The following is an 18,661-nucleotide window of genomic DNA, read 5'->3' on the forward strand; positions in this document are numbered from 1 at the left end:
AGGGCACTGGGCTGAGCTGCTGTGCCCTGCCAGCCCTGGGGACACTCAGGGGACACACTGTGGGGGCTGAGCTCTGCGCTCATGGGACAGGACCCTGCAGAGACACAGYTCCTGCATCCCGCAGCTCTTGGGGCATCACTCAGTGTGGGCAGCCCCTCTGTGCCCTGCTGACCCCGGCTCTCAGCAGAGAAGGGATGCTGCTGGCGGAGCTGAGGRCTGGCTGCTGTCCCTGGCAGGTGTCCAGGATGGCTCAGGGTGTGGAATGGGGACAGCCCAGGCAGGGCCCATGGGGYTGGAGGATGGCTGGAAGCCAGACTCAGCTGGGCTGGGGGAAGGATTGCTCTGGGACTGAGGATCTTGCTCTCTCTTTCTTCTGAGAGGAAGCAGAGTTTGTTTCATCTGCTGTGCCAGATCACACCATTTCACAGGGAGAATAAGAGATGCRTTCTGACCTGCTAATTTTTATGTAAAATTGTTGGTTTCCTCTGGATCTGTGAAGTGAGCTGGTYGGGGGAGGAACCAAGGTCTTATCTCGTTTTACATGTCTAATTATCTCTTTGGATACGGGCTCGGGCTTCTTGGTTATGGGAGGCGGGTGATAGAGTACATGATGGATGTTTGGATTTTATTTAGTGTATCTTTTATGGCTAAGGCATGTGCCAGAAAACTAAATAAAATCTGTACAATCTGTACTTGCTGTGGGCAGTGCTGTGCTTGGAGAGCAGGGACTAATATTGGAGCAGGGTGGGAGCCAGGGAAAGCTTGTCTCTGCAGRAAGGAGGGGACCAGGTCAAGCTGAAATTGAACACCATTGCTCTTCACATGGAAAGAGAGTGGGACAGAAGGGTGGAAAAGGGATAAGTGGGGGTCAGGGGAGGATGCTGAAAAGTTGAACTTATGGATTCCTGATACCCTTTAGGCGACCTTGAGCAGGCTGCAGTGCACCTTCACAGATGAGAAGTCAAGGCACAGAGTGGGGTCAGTTCCCTACCTGCTCGATGGTGCTCTTTGATTGATGAGATGTTGTGAGGGCAGATGGGGAAGGGCAGGGCCTTCATCACCTCTGGCACTGCAGCCCAAGGGCAGTGTGCCCCATCCTCTGCCTCTGAGTGGAGATGCCTTGCTGCAATACTCTTCATGCTTCTTGGTTTCCCTTGCCCTAGAGCGGAAAGTTCTGGTCCCAAACACGGGGCTCAGGTGGATCTGCTGCCCTGTTACTCCATTTCCTGGGAGTGCCCAGCAGCTGTGGGCCAGGAGCCTTCTGTGCTGGCACARGAAGCCTGAGAGCAGCAGCCTACCTGGCCTGTCCAAGGTGTGTCCGAGTGGTGACACAAACCCTGCTCAGGGTGGGCACAGGTCCTGYGTCCTCTTCAGCATCTGACACTGCTGCAGTTTTGCAGCGTTCAGRTAAATATTGGAGCACAGGGAGTACATCTGTGTCCGATAGGGATGGATTAGGAGATGAATTGTGCATTTGAGTGAATGCACCTGGGGGGAAGCAGCATATGATGCAGTCTGGTGCAAACTTTGAGTGGCYAGCCTGCCTCTAATGATCCCTGGATTGGCTTCTGTGGGATAACTGCTYGAAGATAGCTGGAATAGGAGGCTGTGGTGTGGTCCTTGGGGCACCTGCTCTGTGAGCATGTGAGCAGTTCTGATGCAGGGTGTGATGTATAGAGGGTGAATGCAGTGAAATCACCTGTGGGTGAGTTTTGATTCCCAACCCTGGGCAGGATCGAGTGTCTCTTGGAGCGTGGGATGTTTGTGTACAGTCAGCAGGCTCTGCCTGTGGAGCAGGTGCAGGAGTGGGTGCTGCTGTGGACACCACACGTGGGCTCTCTGTTGATTGCTGCCAGGCAGTGCAGAGGGAGCCCTCTCTGTTCCCAGGGGCAGGTGCTGCTTTTTGGGGTCTCAGACCTTGGCACCTCCAGCATCCCTAGCAGGCTTTTCTGGTGCACCTGGGAGAGGGATGCTCAGAGACCCTGGTGCCATTTCCCTTCTCTGGTCCTTTTTTTTTGCTTTCTACTCAGAAGCTTCCCAGGAGAACATGCCAGGCTGCCCGAGGGAATGTGCAGTGCTGGTGTGGGGGTGATCTGCCTTGGCTCATACCTGCTTGAAGAGGCTGTGTGAGGGCAGGGAGAGGAGGAGGAAATGCAGCAATAGTATTTCTTAAACAGTTGTTTGTGAGGCAGAGAGCCAGTGTTGCCGTGGTGTAAAATCTGGACGTGCCTGGCAGGGATGCACCATAACTTCACTGGAGACAGCAGAGCATAAATAAGTTGACTCGAACTAGCTTGTTGCTGAAGACCGATGAGGGGGATTCTCCTGTTATCAGCAGAGCTGCAGCCCTGAGAAGGCTGCCAGGGAGAATGAAAAGCAACCATGGTAACTGCTCGTTTCCCTCAGTGAGCACCCTTTCCAGGAGATCAGAGTGAACTGGACTGGGGGAGTGTGTGCATCCCAGCTGCTCACGGCAGCACTGCTGTCTGCACTGCTTCATCTCAGGCAGGGCTGGTGCAGGAGCTCCCTGCCTCKCCTGCAGCCTCTGGGCTTCTGCTCTCCTGACAAGGGAGAAGGAAGGCACCAGAGCTCCTCATYCTCCTCTGAATGGTTTCAGCTCCATACCTGCCTGCTGTGATGGAGSAGCAGAGGCTGCTTCTGACTGACTGGTGTTAGTGCTTGGCCTCTGGGCAGGGGGCACTGAGTCTGGTGCTAGAAATGAAACAGGGTAGCCTGGCCTCACTTTGGTGAGGACACAGCACCTCCTTTCTCAAGGKGTCTCTAGGTAGGGTTAGGCTTCCCTTCCTTCCTTCCTCCCTTCTGTTGTCTCTGTGGATCTCAGCCCCTTTGCTCCTGCCCCCATCCTCATGTCCTGGGTCCTGCTTTTGTTAAATTGAACATGATGTCAAATTAAAGCCATCACAGGGACAGTTGGAGTGAAGTACCCAGTTTAATGAGGCAGCCTTGAAAATCAATAACTTAATTGCAGACATTTGATGGACTTTTATCCAATTTATAGTCCTCCTGCCCTGCTACGTGTAGAGCATGAGGACCTGGTGCTACGTCTGGCTGTGGGCAAGTGAAAGCCATTCCTTTCCTGTGGCTGTTGTCCCTGTGCATGTCTGCCTGCTGCAGTGCTGCTGCAGTGTGGATCAGGTCCTAGCAGGGTGACCCCTCTGTGGTCTGGAGTTGTCCGTGTTGCTCTGTGCTGACAGGGAGAGCAGGGTGTGACTGTGACATCTCCAGCCCCTTCCCAGATGGTCCAGTAGAAGKCTCCTGGGAGAAAAGCTCCCAGAATCCTGTCCCTCCTGCCACTCTATGGCACAAGAGGCATTTGCAGCGATGTGTGGAGTCCAGGCTCTCAGGCTTTTGGGGAGACGTGATGCTGCATTTGCACCCAGCTGTTCTTGTTTCCCTCAGTTCGCAAGCTGTTGATGTTGGGCCCTGCTCTCAGGTCTGTGTTGCTCTTCTCAACTCCTCCCTGACTTTGTTTTCCTCYTTGTCCCTGCTGCAGGCACCTCTGTGATGCAGGTGATGGCCTCTGATGCCGATGACCCCACCTATGGGAGCAGTGCCCGGGTTGTCTACAGTGTGCTGGAGGGAGAGCAGCACTTCACCGTGGACAGTAAAACAGGTGAGCAGCACCCAGCTGGGCTGGGCAGGACCAYGGCAGTGTGTCCTGGGCATGGACAGGATCCACTGATGCTGGATCCTCATGGCAGGGGTGTTGGAGAGGAAGCTCAGCAGCCCTGCCCAGGCTTCTGTCCATCTCCATGCCCTCTGCAGCAGGCAGGACCTGCAGCTGCCAGCCCAGAGTGCCTGGTCTGCACCTGCACTGGCCAGAGCTCCTCTCTGCCTGCAGCAGGAATGCCCCCACAGGCACATAAAACTTCAGTGTGGAAGGTTTAAATACTACCAAAGGGGCTTTACCAAAGGCTGCATCGTTATCACCAGGGCTTTGATTAAAGGTAACACTTTAAATTAAGGATAGGTTTATAAATGTTCTATTAATATTTAATGAAAGAACAGTAGAAGCTGCTCCATTCCTTAATAACTTATAATGGAGCCTGTTGTAAAATGCCTCTGTAATAAATCCCTGGCAGATGATGCTCTGACATACTGGTTAGAGTAGACCATAACCAGAAGATGTTGGGGTATATATTCTCCTTGCCTCCCAGGAGTTTGACTCTCATTACCCTTAATGGGAGCCTCACAAGCTTGCTAAGGAGGGAAGACACTCAAATGCTAATAAGAGATATTTAAGGCACAAAGCATGCGGTAAAGTGCCCATAGTTTAATGAAAATTTGTCAAAGGACAYGCAGGCTGAGGAGCTGCAGCTTGTATTGGAAAACTGGACAGCAAAGTCCTCCCCACCCTATTGCTGAAACACAGTGGCATGGACTGAGATCAACCCCTGGGATGAAATACCAAATCTCTGTCAGGCTGATSTTTATCTGTGCTGACAGATATTTTCTAAGACTGTTTTGTGTAAGTCAGAGTGAAATTCGTTTGGAGACTGGTGTAAGGAGGGTGTAAAGAAGGTCTGAGTGCCTGAGCCTSTGCATCTGCAAGAAACCCTTCACCTCCTGACAATGCTGTTGTGCATGTGGGGAAGCTGGTCCCAGCCCTGGCACTGCCACCAGCCTGGCTGCTGCTGGAGGAAGGCTCAGATTTGGGAGTTTGGGAGCTCCTACACACACCTGACAGCAGCACTGTGGTGTGTGGTGGGAAATGCCTTTGTCTGGACAGAGGTTGGTGCAGTGGGGAGAGGGCACACGCAGCACGTTGGGGCTGTACTCACTCCTGGCTCAGGAGCTGCTGCAAATGGGCTCTCTTCTTTCTCAGATTTGCTTTGTTTTTTATTGTGTGTGTAGGAACAATAGGCTAAACACTGAAAATTCCGGAGCACGTGAGATCCTGTTAATCTTAGACAGCTTTGTGTGAGTGGGTCTGGCTGCTAGAATGGCTAGAGACCACTGGGAGCAAACTGCACAAGCCAGGACGTGCAGAGGCTCAGCTTCCAGCCACATTAATGCTCTGTATTAAGGCGTAAACTAAAATGTGCCCTGTGGGACTGTGGTGAGAATTAATGTCACTCTGGGAATCCAAGCTTCTTGATTCCTTGACTTTTTGTGTCTTAATTCTCAAGCTGGCTGTTTCGTACACTGGGGGGTTGATTTACTGTTTTACTTGCTTGTGAATCATAAAGGCAAAACTGCTGACAGTCTGCAGAAGGCTCCAGCCCCTCTYGAGCACGTTTATTTCCAGGATATCTGGCTGCTAACACAGGTGTTGGGGCTGACTGTGGCGATGTTTGAGCTGCAAATGGTCTGTGGCAGCTGCGTCACCAGGGCTGCAGATCTGCCCATCAGCCACTCAGGTTGTGCTGCAGCCTGTCCTGTGGTCTTGTGGCCCTTTGGCCCATGTGAATGTAGCAGTGCTGCAGGTGTACATGGTGTCATCATGTCCATCCAAGCACACCCCAACCCGCTCCCACTCTTATTCTGTTAGGATAAGTCTTTATKCTGCACAGGGGAATCCAGGTCTGATTGCCCGGGGTGGCCCAGCTTCTGCCCTGAGCATAAGATTTAATTATCCATAGCAGCAGCGTAGCTCTCAGAGCCACCATTGTTATTAATGGCCATAAAAAGAACCATAAAAACCTGGCATGTTACATTTCTTATAATATATGATAATGAAGAACAATTTGATTTCCCTTTTTGGTTTTGACCTCATTCCCTGCCATTTCTTTCAGGTTCACACGTGCATGTACTGCCTTGCACACCACCTCAGCCCCTGACTCCTTCCAGCACTAGCTCTTTCTTCCCTCCTTGTCTTGTGCTCTTTTCACACCCTCCTTCATTGCACCAGTGTGGTGTGGTTTCCACACTCGAGTACAGAACATGGAGCATGTGTAGCTTACTTTGTCTGCTGTTTTTGGATGTTACCAGCTGTAGTGTTCAGCTGGGATTTTGCATTCAATGGTCCTTTCACAGTCAGACCCAAACTGTCTGGATGCTGTGCTTTGCCAAGTMCTGCCACTCAGTAAGCCCTGAATGCCTGTAGTGTCTTGGGTCTTTTTGGAGGGAGACAAGCACCTAAATGGCTCCACTGGAATAGTGGGAGCAGCAGTGTGGCATTTATGCTGTAGGAAGATTCCAGTATTGAATGATGGTGAAGAGAAAGCACAGCTGATGCACATGAGCTTTTCTTTTTTTCACATCCACCAGCCACTCTCATGCTTTGAGATTAGTTTCATGGACTGAAACTTGTGTTGTGTACCCCAAATCCAGTTCAAGGACTTCCCCTGTGTGTGCTGAAGGTCTTTTTTGGTGTGAGTGGGGGGCTTTGTCTGCACAGGCTTTGGAGGCAAGATTTTCCTGCCAGCTATAAGAATATCCCCGTGGCTTGTTGCAAGAGCCTGCAGGCATTAAGCTTTGTAAGCTTTGTGCTGCCTTCCTCACCCAGATGGGGTGCAGCCAATCTTTGCTCCTTGCAGCAGGTGAGCTGCAGTGCCCGTGCTGTGGCTGCCCTGATCTGCTGAGGAGGCTGTGCTCTCACAGTGACCACCAGCACATGGCTCTGCCCTGCTACTTCCAGTAGGAAACAGCTTCTCTTGCTGCTCTGCTGGGTGTTGGCCCTAGGTGAGAGCACTAATCTGACAGCAGAGCCCAGCTCTGCTCRGAACGACACAGGGTGGCAGCTCCATTTCCAGCTCCAAGAATCTCATCCTCACCAACATCTTTCAAGCTTACACTTTTCAGATGTGGAGATGAGCACCTGAGTGTGAGCACTCTCAGTCTTTTATGTGAGAGGAGAAATCTGTGCACTTAAATCTGCAGGCTGTGTTTTCATCCTGCTTCATATCACCCTGCATTCTCTCTGCCACTGCAGATTACTCACATTTATGGGGCAGATCTCTCTTTTGGCAGGCAGCTGTGCCTGCTCCTGTCTGTTCCCATGTCCTTTGCAGAGCCCTTTCTTATCCCTSGGCATCCCTGGAGAATCACTGCTGCCCGTGATCCCTTGCACGCAGCCTTCCTTGGGAGAGAACCTGAAAATGCCCAACACCCCACAACCTGGTGGCCCTGTTTCCAGCAATCTTGTTCATCCCTTTGCAGGGATATTGAGTGCTRCAGAGCAGCCACAGCACATAACACCGTGGGTTTTGTGATGTTTGGTGCTTTCCTGAAAAGCCAGCTTGTCAGTTTGGGGCAGTGCATGGGAACCTGGCTTTTTACCATAAGGAAGAGGTTGTTCTTCAAATCTGTCACTCTGCTGAATGCAGGGAAAAGGCACAAGGACTCAGAGGGTATTTGAAATGCAGTCTGGCATTTATGATGACTTAAACCAGCTCCTGAGTTCTACAGCCTGTGTCCTGATTTAAAGACTGAGCTGGTAAGYGCTTAGAGTTTTTTGTGCCAGGGAAAGCAAGAGTGGAGATACTGGCCTGCTGGGRTGAAGCTGGTGGTTATTTGTGTGCAGACCTTTGCTGTTTCATCCCTACCTGCCAGCCTTGCTGTGTTTGGAGGCAGACCACAGCCCTGGTCCAGGGGCAATAAAGCTGGACTGGGAGAGGAGCTGTGTCTGGGAGCCAGCCTGAGTTGATGAGCTCTTGATCTGTGTGATGTGGTCGGGGAAGGCAGTATTTCTCTGCTGCTCTTCCCAGTTTGTTAAAAATGCTCTTTGGTACCTGAAAACACAGATGGATCAGTGTGTGTTCCTGTGTGCTCAGGGGGGTTGTGCAGGTCTGTGCCCCATCCCTGTCCCTTATCCACCAGAGCCGTGCACAGGCACAAGGGACTCGGAGCATGGGGCACGAGAGTCTGCAGAGAAGCCACACTTATTTAAGGGGATTCCTCTTATGAGCAAAACTGAAGATTAACAGCCCTTTTCTGAGACTGGTGCAGGAAATTCAGCTGATTTGGGACCAGAGTGTTTGGTCATCTTGAGGAAATTAGAGTGTATCTACTAATGTGCCAAGGGAATTAAAGTTCAATGAGTGACCTAGCTGCTAAAAGAAGGGACAAMGGAAGGGTGAGTGTGCTGTCCCATCTGTCAGAGCTCACTGCAGGTGCCTCCCTCTGGGCTCTCTGCACTGGCGTGGACAGGGCTGATTCCAGCCTGSAACRAGCCCTTGTTAGGTGCTCCATGAGCCTCCTGACCCTTGTGCCTYATACCTCACTCACACTGCCTGCAGCTTCTGCCTCCCAAATTGTGCTGAGCCRAAGGACAGGAGTYGGGGCTGGAGGGYRACTGAAGTGCTGGTTCTTGGGGCTRAAACCTCTTCTGYRTGGGCTGAAGGCAAGGGGACATCCTCCAGGATGTGACCTTCCAGCAGCACTTGTGTCTTGGCAGATTTATTGGTATTTCTGTGTCCCTGCAGGCAGGTGAGGGCACAGGTTAGGAATCTGCAGTCTTTGGCAGGTGCCTTGCCACTCCTGGCCTGAGGCAGAAATGGATTTGATCTAAATGACCAGGCTGCTGGCAGAAATTAATCTGTTTTATCTGGCTAAATAGGAAAGGGATAGAGAAGACAGACCCAAACTCTTCTCAGGCGTGCACAGTAAAAAGACACATGGAAGGAAGACACGGCTTGTCACCATGATGAAGGCATTTCCATCCCTGGAGATGCTAAATTCTTGATTCTTCATGGCCCAGGGTAATCTCACCTGCCTTTGAAGACTGTAGATGGACCAGGAACCTCCTGGGGATAGGTCCCTATTTGTTACTCCATGACTTTCTGATTTGTTGCTCCTCCTGCCCTCAGCTGGAAGGTGCTTTGTCCAGATGGTCTCTGAGGATKTGGACATCTGACCTGGGAGTACCTGAGAGCAGAGCAAAGCCCACAGTGAGGGCATTCCTGGAAGGCTGTTACCTGCTGAGTGCTTTGTCCTGCTTTGTTTTTATCACCCGAAGAGAGTCTGCAGTTGGAGCAGATTCAGTGGTATTTATGTGATGCTGTGAATGTCCCCTTGCCTGGTAATTATACTGATTAATCTGGATCATGCTGGAAAGCCACATGTGCCTTGTACCAGAGGGTATGCCACCATGTGTCCACATTATTCAGCTATAACAGATACTGACAAGAACGGGGGAGACAAGTCTGAGCTCGAGGTTGTTCTTGCTTTGTTAGCAGTGTTTGGGAAAGACAAAGTTTGTCAGTTTTTCCRGCTGGAAAGAAGGTGAATCTTGGGAGATGATAGCAATGACTTTTCTGTGCTTGGTGCACAGCCCTGAGGAAGGTCTGTCACTGTCCCTTGCGGCTGTTTTCAGAGTCCCTGGAGGTCAGGTTTTGGGAGCAGAGACTACCTTGGCTCTGGAAGAGGGGACTGTGTGGGTTTGCTGCTGGTGGGTGTTTAAGGCAGTGCCCGTAGTACCACACGGATGTGGAGCAAGTGTGGAGATCCTGATTCGCCACAGCCATAAGCAAATGATGAGTTGGACCTCAGCCTGGAAGACAAAACCAGCCTGRCCCTTGGGCTGGTGGCAATTTGGGAATGGCATCCCAGTGACAATCCTGCTGGGGCTCCTGGAGGTCTGGGACACAGGCCAGGTTGTCTGCAGCACATCCCCACTTTTCCTGCAGGGACTGAACACACASCACCATGAGAGGGAGTTTTTGATCAGTCTCCACACCTGCCACAGGCAGAGATTTTGTCTGCCTTGTGCTGCTGGAATAACAGGAGCTGGCTGGGGACATTTGCCCCACTCTGCATGTGCCAAATGGTCTGGACTTGCTCCCCGYTGGGACGAGTGACCTTGGAGGTGTTCTGGGAAGTGCCTGAGCACTTTCCTCCCATCTTGCATGGCGTATTATGAGCTATATCATTACGAGCAGCTCAGTTAAGTCATTACAGCCTTGGTGAATGCATGAGCTTTTTCCCTCTCATCCCAATTCATCACTATTGTGCTGACATGAATCATTTTCATTATAAAATGCTTCAGACCCCGTTAATTAACAGAATTGCTTAAATTTCAATGAGATAGTGCTTGCCCAGAAATAACGGTTTTGTATTCACAGTGGAGTGGCAGGAGAGGCCTGTCAGCACGAGCAGCTGGGGCTGRTCCCTGAGCCCTGGGTGTTTGTGCAGGGCTGCTCCTGTGCCCAGCTGGGAGGGTGCCATCCTTGCTGGGATGGGTGCCCATTCTCACCTCCCTTTCCTGAGTCCCYTCTGTGCAAGGTGGATGGGACTCCATGTCAGATGGCTTCTTCTGAGCAGGGCCAGGATGAATGAGGGGATCAGGGGAGACCCTGGGCCCCATCACAGGATAAACATCTGCTCCCTTATCCATGGGGCTGCAGGCAGGGGAGTCCAGCTACCTTGAAGTGACAGAGGGACAAGGGAAGCTGGGTGATAATTGTGCCTATCCGTGAGATCTGGAGAATGGCAAGGATCTGAAATGGTGGTTATGTCTTTATAATAAATCCTAACAATGCTAATCATTGGAATAATTGCTAGTTTCAGAAAGGAAGGAGTGATAAATGTCTCCTGAATAGCGTTGCCAGCTCCTGCTGCACCTGTAATGTCATGCAAAGGGCGAGGGGGAGGAATTTCATCCTCCCAGCTCAGTGGCATTTCTGACTGCCTTTGGGCCACAGCACCAATGGCTCCGTGGTGTGAGCCCTTGTCKGGAGCTGCACAAGGTCACARTGAACGGGGAAATYRGCAGCCTGCTGGCTGTGGAATGCASGTACCTGGAAGCCTTGGGGTCTGTCCCTGAAGCCATATCTTGGCTCTTTGCCACCTGCAGGGACCCAGCCCTCCCCTCTGCTGTGCTCYTGGTGACTCGGAGCTTCGATGCTCTACCACTGCTCCATGTGCTGCACTCAGCAAGTGGATTGCAGGGTGCTCAGATCACTGGATGATTCCCTACTGTTTGCTCAGTGAGAAAGGAGCTCCCTGTTCCCTCTGAGTCAGACCCTTCACTGGAGACCCATTCCAGCAGCCTCCTCCAGTATTGTCCCTAGCACAAGGCAGGATTACCGGTGAAACAAAGCAGAGATGGATTTGCAGTTCACAGTAGGAGGAGGTAAAGCTGATAGTTAAATAGAAAACCCTGCAAGAGAGAGGATTTACAAAAACATAAAATAATGTCTAAATCTGTGKGAATGTTAAAAAACTGAGCTGGAGGGGGCTTTAAGCTGATATGGGGTGCTGCTGGTACAGTGGGACTGGAATTAGTGGTGCTATATGACCTTGTAGGCACTCAGTCCTTCGTGATCCTGGTGGCACGTCAGGGCAGAGTCCTTTCTTTCTTTCTTTCTTTCTTTCATCCTCAAAATATTTCTTCTCTACTTTGTTTCCATTTAAATGAAAAAGTCGTGGGTGACTGGTAATTTCTGCCATTCACAGAGGTTTCAGGCTTTTACTGCTCTTTGTTTCTTGTTTTACATTCCCTTATATTTTAGTCCTGGTCATTTCCCCAATCCCAGATGAATACCAGAGACCTATAAACACTGTTTTTAAGAGACTTACTTTTGTAAGAAGTACTACCATACCATTTATTTTGTTAAGCTCCAGTGCATTCTCTGACACAGAGCATGTGTATTATTGCCTCTTGTCTCCTTAACTTAGAAGGACACTTGAGAATGAGGGGGTTTGTGCAGAGAGACTTTTAGAAATGTGCTGCCYTCCTCCCAATTCTCCAAATCACACAGGTCCCCCCCAGATGTGCCAGGGCACCTGGGAGGTGTAGCCCGGGCTGGGGACACTCCTGTTCTGTAAGAGGTGCTGCTGTAAGGCAAGCCTGGCTCCTGCTCAGCAGATCAGGATAAGTGGGCTGGTGCAGATCTGTGCCAGAGGGGTTTTGTGACTCAGCCTGGGTTTTTACAGAGCAGACCTTGAGGCTGGCCCCAGCCCAGCCCCCGCGTTTGGGTGGGGGTGAGGATGAGTCCTCTCGCTCCTGTGACTCTTGCCCCCACCAATTCTTTGACCTCCACAGATCTTTCACCCAGCTCCAGGTCTCTGGAGAGGAGCACAAACCTCCTCTGTGCCAGGGTTTAACTCAGTGGGAGCTGCCAGTAGCCCACGGGAGAAGCAGCAGTTTTCTTTCATGCTTCATGAGGAGACTTGCTGGGAGCGGGTTGGGCCTGTGGCCATTCTTGGGCTTCAGGAGGATTTTTGGAGTGTTTCTGCCTGGCTGACAACCCCTGGGCTTGYTCTGCTCCCTAGAGCCTTACTCTCCCCTTAGCTGGCTTTTGCTTATGTGACCTCTTGCAAAGGGGTTCAGCAGATACTGTTTGTGTTCCTGCAGCAGGGGCAGCTGSCAGCACCAGAGTGGGAGAGTGTCCCCAGCAGTCAAGGGAGGTGACAGTCCCTTCCACTGCACACTGGTGAGGTGCAAACGCTGTGTCTGACTGCCAAATATGATTCTGTGAGCTGATACCAGATTGAATCTGGGGAAAGGCCATGAAGGTTGGTGAAATACTGGAGCATCTGCCCTGTGCAAAGAGTTTGGGAGATCCAGCTGATCCCGTTTAGGTCTGGATCTTTTCCAAAGCAATCTCCAGTGGCCCTTTCCAGCCTCCCCCATCTGTGGCTCTGTGACCTGCCTGTGCCCACTCTGCCCTGCTGGTTTCCAGGTGTGATCCGGACAGCCGTGGCAGACCTGGACCGTGAGACACAGGACCGCTACGAGGTGGTGATCCGTGCGACAGACATGGCAGGACAGCTGGGTGGCCTGTCTGGATCCACCACTGTCACCATCGTGGTCACTGATGTCAACGACAACCCACCACGCTTCCCTCAGAGTAAGTCCTGCTGGTGGTGGGGTGGGCATTGAGGAGTGTCCTGGATCCCTGTGGGTGGTGGGACAGAACCTGCAGGCTGAGCCCGCTCCRGCTGCTGGCAGGGTACAATCCAAAGCACCAGGGCATGCTCCTGGCTGGGTCTGAACCTGGCAGCACAGCAGGTGCCAGCTCCCTGCACCAGTGCAGGTCCTGCAAGCAAGCATGGCTCACGGGCTAGGAGACAGAGCTGGCCCTTTCCTGAGCCCTCTCCAAGGGAAGCCAGCAAGGTCTGCCATGCTGCTGACCCTTGAGTTCTGGGCCAGGGACTTGGCTGCTGGCCTGGCCCCTCCTGGCTGCTGTGTGAGCTGGGCACACGCTTGCCCCAGTGCRAGGACAGTGACATTGCTCGGGGACAGCAGCCTTGTCACAGCATCACACTGTTTTCTGACTTGCTTCTCAGGGCCTGTGGCTTGTGCTGGTGTCTGATCTGGGCCCCAACCCCAAACAAGGTGCAGGGTGATCCTGCTGCGAGGAGCAGGCTGTGCAGTGCACTCCAACTGTGGAGCCTGGCAGCTCCGGGCTGGGGAAGGGGCTGCAGCTGGAGGAGGCTCAGTTCTTAGGCTGCATCTCCTAKAAATCAAAAATTGCAAAGGAATCTTCACAAGGAATCAGAGAGCGCTGATTGCAGGGCAGTGTCCATGCAGAGAAAYCTCCCCTTTCTTCACCCAGCACCTGGAATGTCAGTGCTCCCCAATTATCTTCCCTCAGCCCTTGTTTTTGACTGGTGTATTTGCTTCTCCTGTTGGACTGGAGACACGGTGGACTTTGAGCAACTCTCACAGCCCCAAGGTGCCCCCGGGAGRTTTGTGAAGGCTGGGGGTGGTTCAAAGGCAGAAGCAGTGACTCTGTACCTGTTTCTCCTCCAGAGATGTATCAGTTCAGCATTGTCGAAACGGCCCCCGTGGGCACTGCCATYGGGAGGGTGAAGGCAGAGGACTCCGACGTCGGGGAGAACACGGACATGACCTATCAAGTGAAAGATGAGGAAGGGGTGGAGATGTTCAAAGTCACCACGGACAGCAATACCCAAGAGGCTGTCATCACGGTGCAGAAGGTGAGAAACGTTGGTTGAGTAGGGAGTGCACAGGTCCTTAGGAGGGCCCTTTCCTTCGGGGACTGCTGCTGTTGTATTCGAGTTGAAGAAAATGCTCTGAGTGCTGCTCTAGCAGTAGCAGTTGCATTTTTTGTGCCTGCTGATGCAAGGAGAGACCTTCTCTGCTCTGCCTGGATGGCAAAATGGGAGAAAAGGCTGAAAAGGAGCAGCACAGAGTGCCTGCTGGAGKCCCCCGGGGTGGTTTGGGGGTGGCAGTTGCAGCAGGGGAGACACCATGCATAGGGCTGCAGAGAGGAGCGCTTACAGCTGTTATTGATAGCACCTGTTAGGGGAGAAAAATGCCCACCTAATTCCTGTACCTGACCAGCAGCACTTTAACTGTATCTGCTTTTGGTAGCAAAAACAATCAAGCAAATACTTGGTGCAGGCAGGAAAGAATGATTGTTCTTCAAGGCCACTGTATGCAGCTTGCCTCCCCTGTAGAAATAAGAGCGGGATGATTAATGATCAAAACTCGCTCATGTGCAGCACACACTGTGCTGTCTTCCCAGTGAATCCTGGCTGCTCACAGCCTGGGCACCCTGTTGGAGGCCCTGAAGGGAGTGGGCTGGAGGCTTCTGCTTCCTCTGCCCCCTTGGTGTGGGTGCTGCTGGCCGGAGGGCAAAGCAGAAGCCCCCAGGCTGCTATAGAGGCACTGCCTGGAAGATGGAGGCTTTAGTGGCTGTAGTGCTGCCCCAATCTCTCTGGTGAAGGAAGGGGCAGCACGGGGGCTCCTTGGGCTGGCTGTGGCTTACCCTCTTCCCTCATCCCAGCCTCTTGACTACGAGTCAAAAAAAGTGCACACTGTCGTGGTGGAGGCCCTCAACAAGTTCGTGGACCCGCGGTTCGTGGACCTGGGCACCTTTCGGGACCAGACCATCGTGAGGGTCTCAGTGCTGGACGTCGAYGAGCCCCCCGAGTTCCGGCCCCCCTCCAACCTGATGGAGGTCCAGGAGGATGCTCACGTTGGATCTGTCGTGGGGGTGGTCACTGCCCTGGACCCAGACACAGCGAACCATCCCGTCCGGTAACGCAGCCGTCCGAGCCTCGCTCATCCCCCTTCCAGCACTGGGCATGGGGTAACCTTCAAGGGACATGTGTGACCTGGAGGGGCTTGTGGCAGTGGCTGGGACAGAGGAGGTGGGAGAGTGCAGGTAAACGTGGCARGGGCTGCATGTGTGGCCAAGTGTGTGAGCGTCTCATGGGACAGCAGCTGGCAGGTGAGTGGCAGCCTGTGCACAAGCGAGCGCGGCCGTCTCACGGGTGACAGACACATCACTGACGGGGCTGTGAGTGCAAGGGAACGGCAGGGAAGGTGCCTGGGTGATGCTTGCGTGTCCTGGCTGCTGACAGCAAGCTATCTGCAGTGGTACCTGACACAGGCCAGACACCCAGAGTGGCAGGAGGACAGTGGTGAAGGTTGATAAATGGGGTGAGGCTTTGGAGGTGCAGAGCCACAGCCCGGGTGTGTGTGCGTGCGTGTGTGCATAGGATCAAAGATCAGAGGAGTTTATATTTGGGCAGGGGACATAATCCAGGCAGCAGCTTATCTGCACAGGACATTTCCCATTTCCATTTAATTTGTGGCTAAAGAGATTGTTACCTTGTTAAATTGTTATTACCTAAGGCACAAAGCAGCCTTCTGGCTCTGCCAACTGGCCTGAGTCATGAGCAGTTGGGTTGGAAATCTGGTGTTCAGAAAACATCCTCAACGTGTGGAAAATTTCCTTGAAATGTGTGTTCTGGTGCCAGGTGCCGGCGGGGAGCCGCTCACTTGCAGGGAGCAGCAGAGGCTTTGGACTGAGAATTCTGCAGGGAGTCAGCCCTGCAGCAACAGACTGGGAAGGGCAGGGATGGGGATGTGGGGTGGAGGGAGACAGGCCACAGAGGGCTCAGTTACAGCACTTGGTTGCATTCAGTGACATCTCCTCGGTGCTTGTTTGGGGCACTGAGCTCAGTGCTGGGCCCACTGCTTCATGGTGAGGTGAGGGGGATCTCCTGATCCTCATGGAAAAAAAGGCTGAGATGCGAAGAAAGCTCAGAAACAAATTTGCACATGGAAAGCTGCCATCTMCAGATGCCTGGCAGCAAGCAGAGAGTACTGTGTCACAAAGCTTGATGCTCAGAGTTGACTTTGGGGGGAATGTGAATGAAACAGGCCTTGGTGTGCCAGGAACTGTGTATGTGAGTGTTTCACCACTTGCACTGGTGGGTGTTGAGTGTTGGATGTGTTCTCAACACACCTCTGTTCACCTTGTCCAGTGACTCTCCAGACTCTCTCCAGCTRCATGTCTGATTTCTTTCTTTCCTGTCTTTGAGCATGTGGCTGTCAGCTCACACCCTTCAGGAGAGTGGTGTGTCCACAATCTGTGTTTGTGCACATGTGTGCACGTACTTTTTCACTTGACTGTTTCTAGCAGTGCTACAGAACATAGATTTTATTTTCTGATCTGTAATTGTAGAAAAGGGGCCTTGGGGACTGAACTGTTCTTACTCTCGTTTTTTCTTATTCTTTGTGCTGCTTCCCTGTGGAGCTTGCTGCATTGTTTGCAGACAGTCCAAAAGAAAGCAGTGGAGGGAAGCTCTTAAYGCTGTGCAGAAGGCAGTGGAAACTTGGCCCAGAGAGAAGCAGATTCAAGTACTGGGCAAGAGGAAGATGGTGAGAGCCCAAACTTTGCTTTGGGAGTCTCTCCTACAGGGAGCTCAGTGCTGGCAAGGCAATGCCTCGTGCTCAGACACAGGACCCAGCCAACAGAATTCCCTGCATCTGCTGCAGCTTGGGAATTGCCGCGTGTTTTCCCTTGTCAGGCCTGATGCATTCAAATCCGTGTCCTGCCTCCAGCTATCCCCAGGCAGGTAGCTCATCCTGTGTCCCCCATGCTCCCCTGTGGCACTCAGTCACCCTTCAGTCCCTCTGTGCTGGCAGTCCCTGCTGTCACGAGCAGTGGCAGTGCAGTGGGGTGAGCCTTCACGGCCACTTTAATGTGTACCAAACAGAGCTGCAGGTTGATGTTGGTCGTGCTGATGCAGCACCAATGCAGGAGGAAGGTACAGTTGGATCTCTTCTGCTTCCTTGTCCTCTGGCTAGCCAGGTAATTTAATAAAAATACTTTGCTGCGTAGGCAGCTGTTCACAGCTTCAAAGCGGTGCGCAGGCATTAATGCCAGCACCCTGCAGCACCAGGATGTGACACTAACCCGTCAGCAGGAGACGGCAGTAAGTCACCTCCCGTTTCAAGTGTGCTGCTCAGAAGTACAGTCACAAGAAGCCAGCACTTGTACTTCACCTCTGATACATTAGAGAGCACCTGGTCCTGRCGGCATGACCGGCATTTGATCCTTGTCGCCTTGAAGTTGGTATGAACCCTTTGAAGTTGCTGCAGTTCAGTGGATCCCTTTAACTTGCTGCTCCTCATCTGCCAGAGGTGGGAGGAGAGGCACGGCTGTGCTTCTGCAGTGGCTGCTCTCCTGGACTTGGGTCTGTGTGCTGGCTCTGCCCGTAAATGGGGGGAGCCACAAAGTCCTGTCATGTCGAGATGCACTCTCCCCTTGAGGCAGAAAAGAACAAGGATWGCCAGAGACAGAAGAGCAGAAATCAGCTCTGTCAGGGTTTCCAGGTCCTGCTGACACCRGGCTGCCAGTAACGAGGTTTGGGAGGTATTTTTAGCCAAAAGGGAAGGGAGGTGCCCTTGGCTCTGTTTTCAGCCCCAGGCCAGCACGAACAAGGCTGTGCAACTCCTGCTGCGCTGCCCAAAGCAACTGCCAGAGGCACATTCCAGCCTGATGTTCCCCTGCCCTCTCGCTGATCCACATGTCCCACAGGATGCAGCGACTTGGTTTGGGAACAAATCCCTTCCCACAAGCTGGCCTGGGTCGCAGTGACCTGTCACAAAGACGTGGGGACTGGAGGGGTGTCCCTGAGGCACCATCCTCGCTGCCTCACTCAAGCTGACATTGGCTGCAGAGCCCCTGGCAGGTGCTTGCCTTGGGTGTGAGGAGGCACCCAGAGATCACCTCTCGGAGAAGAACACCCTCCCAGAAACATCAATACCTGAGCAGGGAGCCRTGCTGAGCTCAGCATGGCCAAAGGAAGATGTGAACCCTCGGTGAGGCACAAAACCTCTGTGGTACCAAGTGTGTGGGAAATGTGCTCCTAAAGGTCCAGTTCTTTTTATTTTACTCGATCCTTGTATTTTTATTTTTTTTTTTTTTTTGCCTATCAAAAGCTGGAACTGTTTCTTTTCAGAAAAAAAAAAAAATTAGTTTCCAGTTGGCTTTTTGGCTTTAACTGTGTGTTTTCTGGGCGCAGTGCAGTTTTTCTCAGCTGAGCCATTGTATGAAGTAATACAGTGATAGACTGTCTGTGTGTGTGAGGCTGTTTGTATGGGAGCCTTTTGTTTCTCTCTCTGCAGTGGGAGCCTGTGCTCTGATTGTGTGCATTCCAGGCTTTATCAGCACTGGGAAGATGTTGCTTGGGATTTAAGGTTCTCAGAGATATTCTTGTTTGGCATTCACCAAATCCGGAGACACGTGTTGGACATGGGCATTTTATAGWCTCCAACAGCACAGCAAGAACTACAACCTGCTTCAATACAAAAGGGAGAGGAGGAAAAAACAAACACAACAAAAAGCTTTTCACACAGTGTTTGAAAAGCTCCCTATTAACAAAACACATGGCATAAAATGTGCTTCTTGTTGCGTTSGGGGAAGAAGTGAAACAAACTGCTTGAGAAATGCATTCATGGGAAAGATGAGCTCTGAGAAAGCTGTCGAAA

At 52.2% G+C, this 18,661-nt stretch overlaps 1 protein-coding gene across 1 annotated transcript in view; it reads left to right on the forward strand.

The window, feature by feature from the left end:
- The window catches only part of CDH22 (cadherin 22), a 73,857-nt gene that overhangs the window by 32,896 nt on the left and 22,300 nt on the right, over positions 1-18,661 (forward strand). Inside the window, exons 4-7 of the mRNA XM_057365927.1 lie at positions 3,515-3,634; positions 12,588-12,755; positions 13,661-13,848; positions 14,661-14,914. Of these exons, the coding sequence (XP_057221910.1) occupies positions 3,515-3,634; positions 12,588-12,755; positions 13,661-13,848; positions 14,661-14,914 (730 nt within the window). The remainder of the gene's footprint in view (positions 1-3,514; positions 3,635-12,587; positions 12,756-13,660; positions 13,849-14,660; positions 14,915-18,661) is intronic.

This window comes from Malurus melanocephalus, unplaced genomic scaffold (assembly GCF_030028575.1).
Source record: "Malurus melanocephalus ecotype Western Australia unplaced genomic scaffold, MMel_1.1 scaffold_59, whole genome shotgun sequence".
Classification (NCBI taxonomy): Eukaryota; Metazoa; Chordata; class Aves; order Passeriformes; family Maluridae; genus Malurus; species Malurus melanocephalus.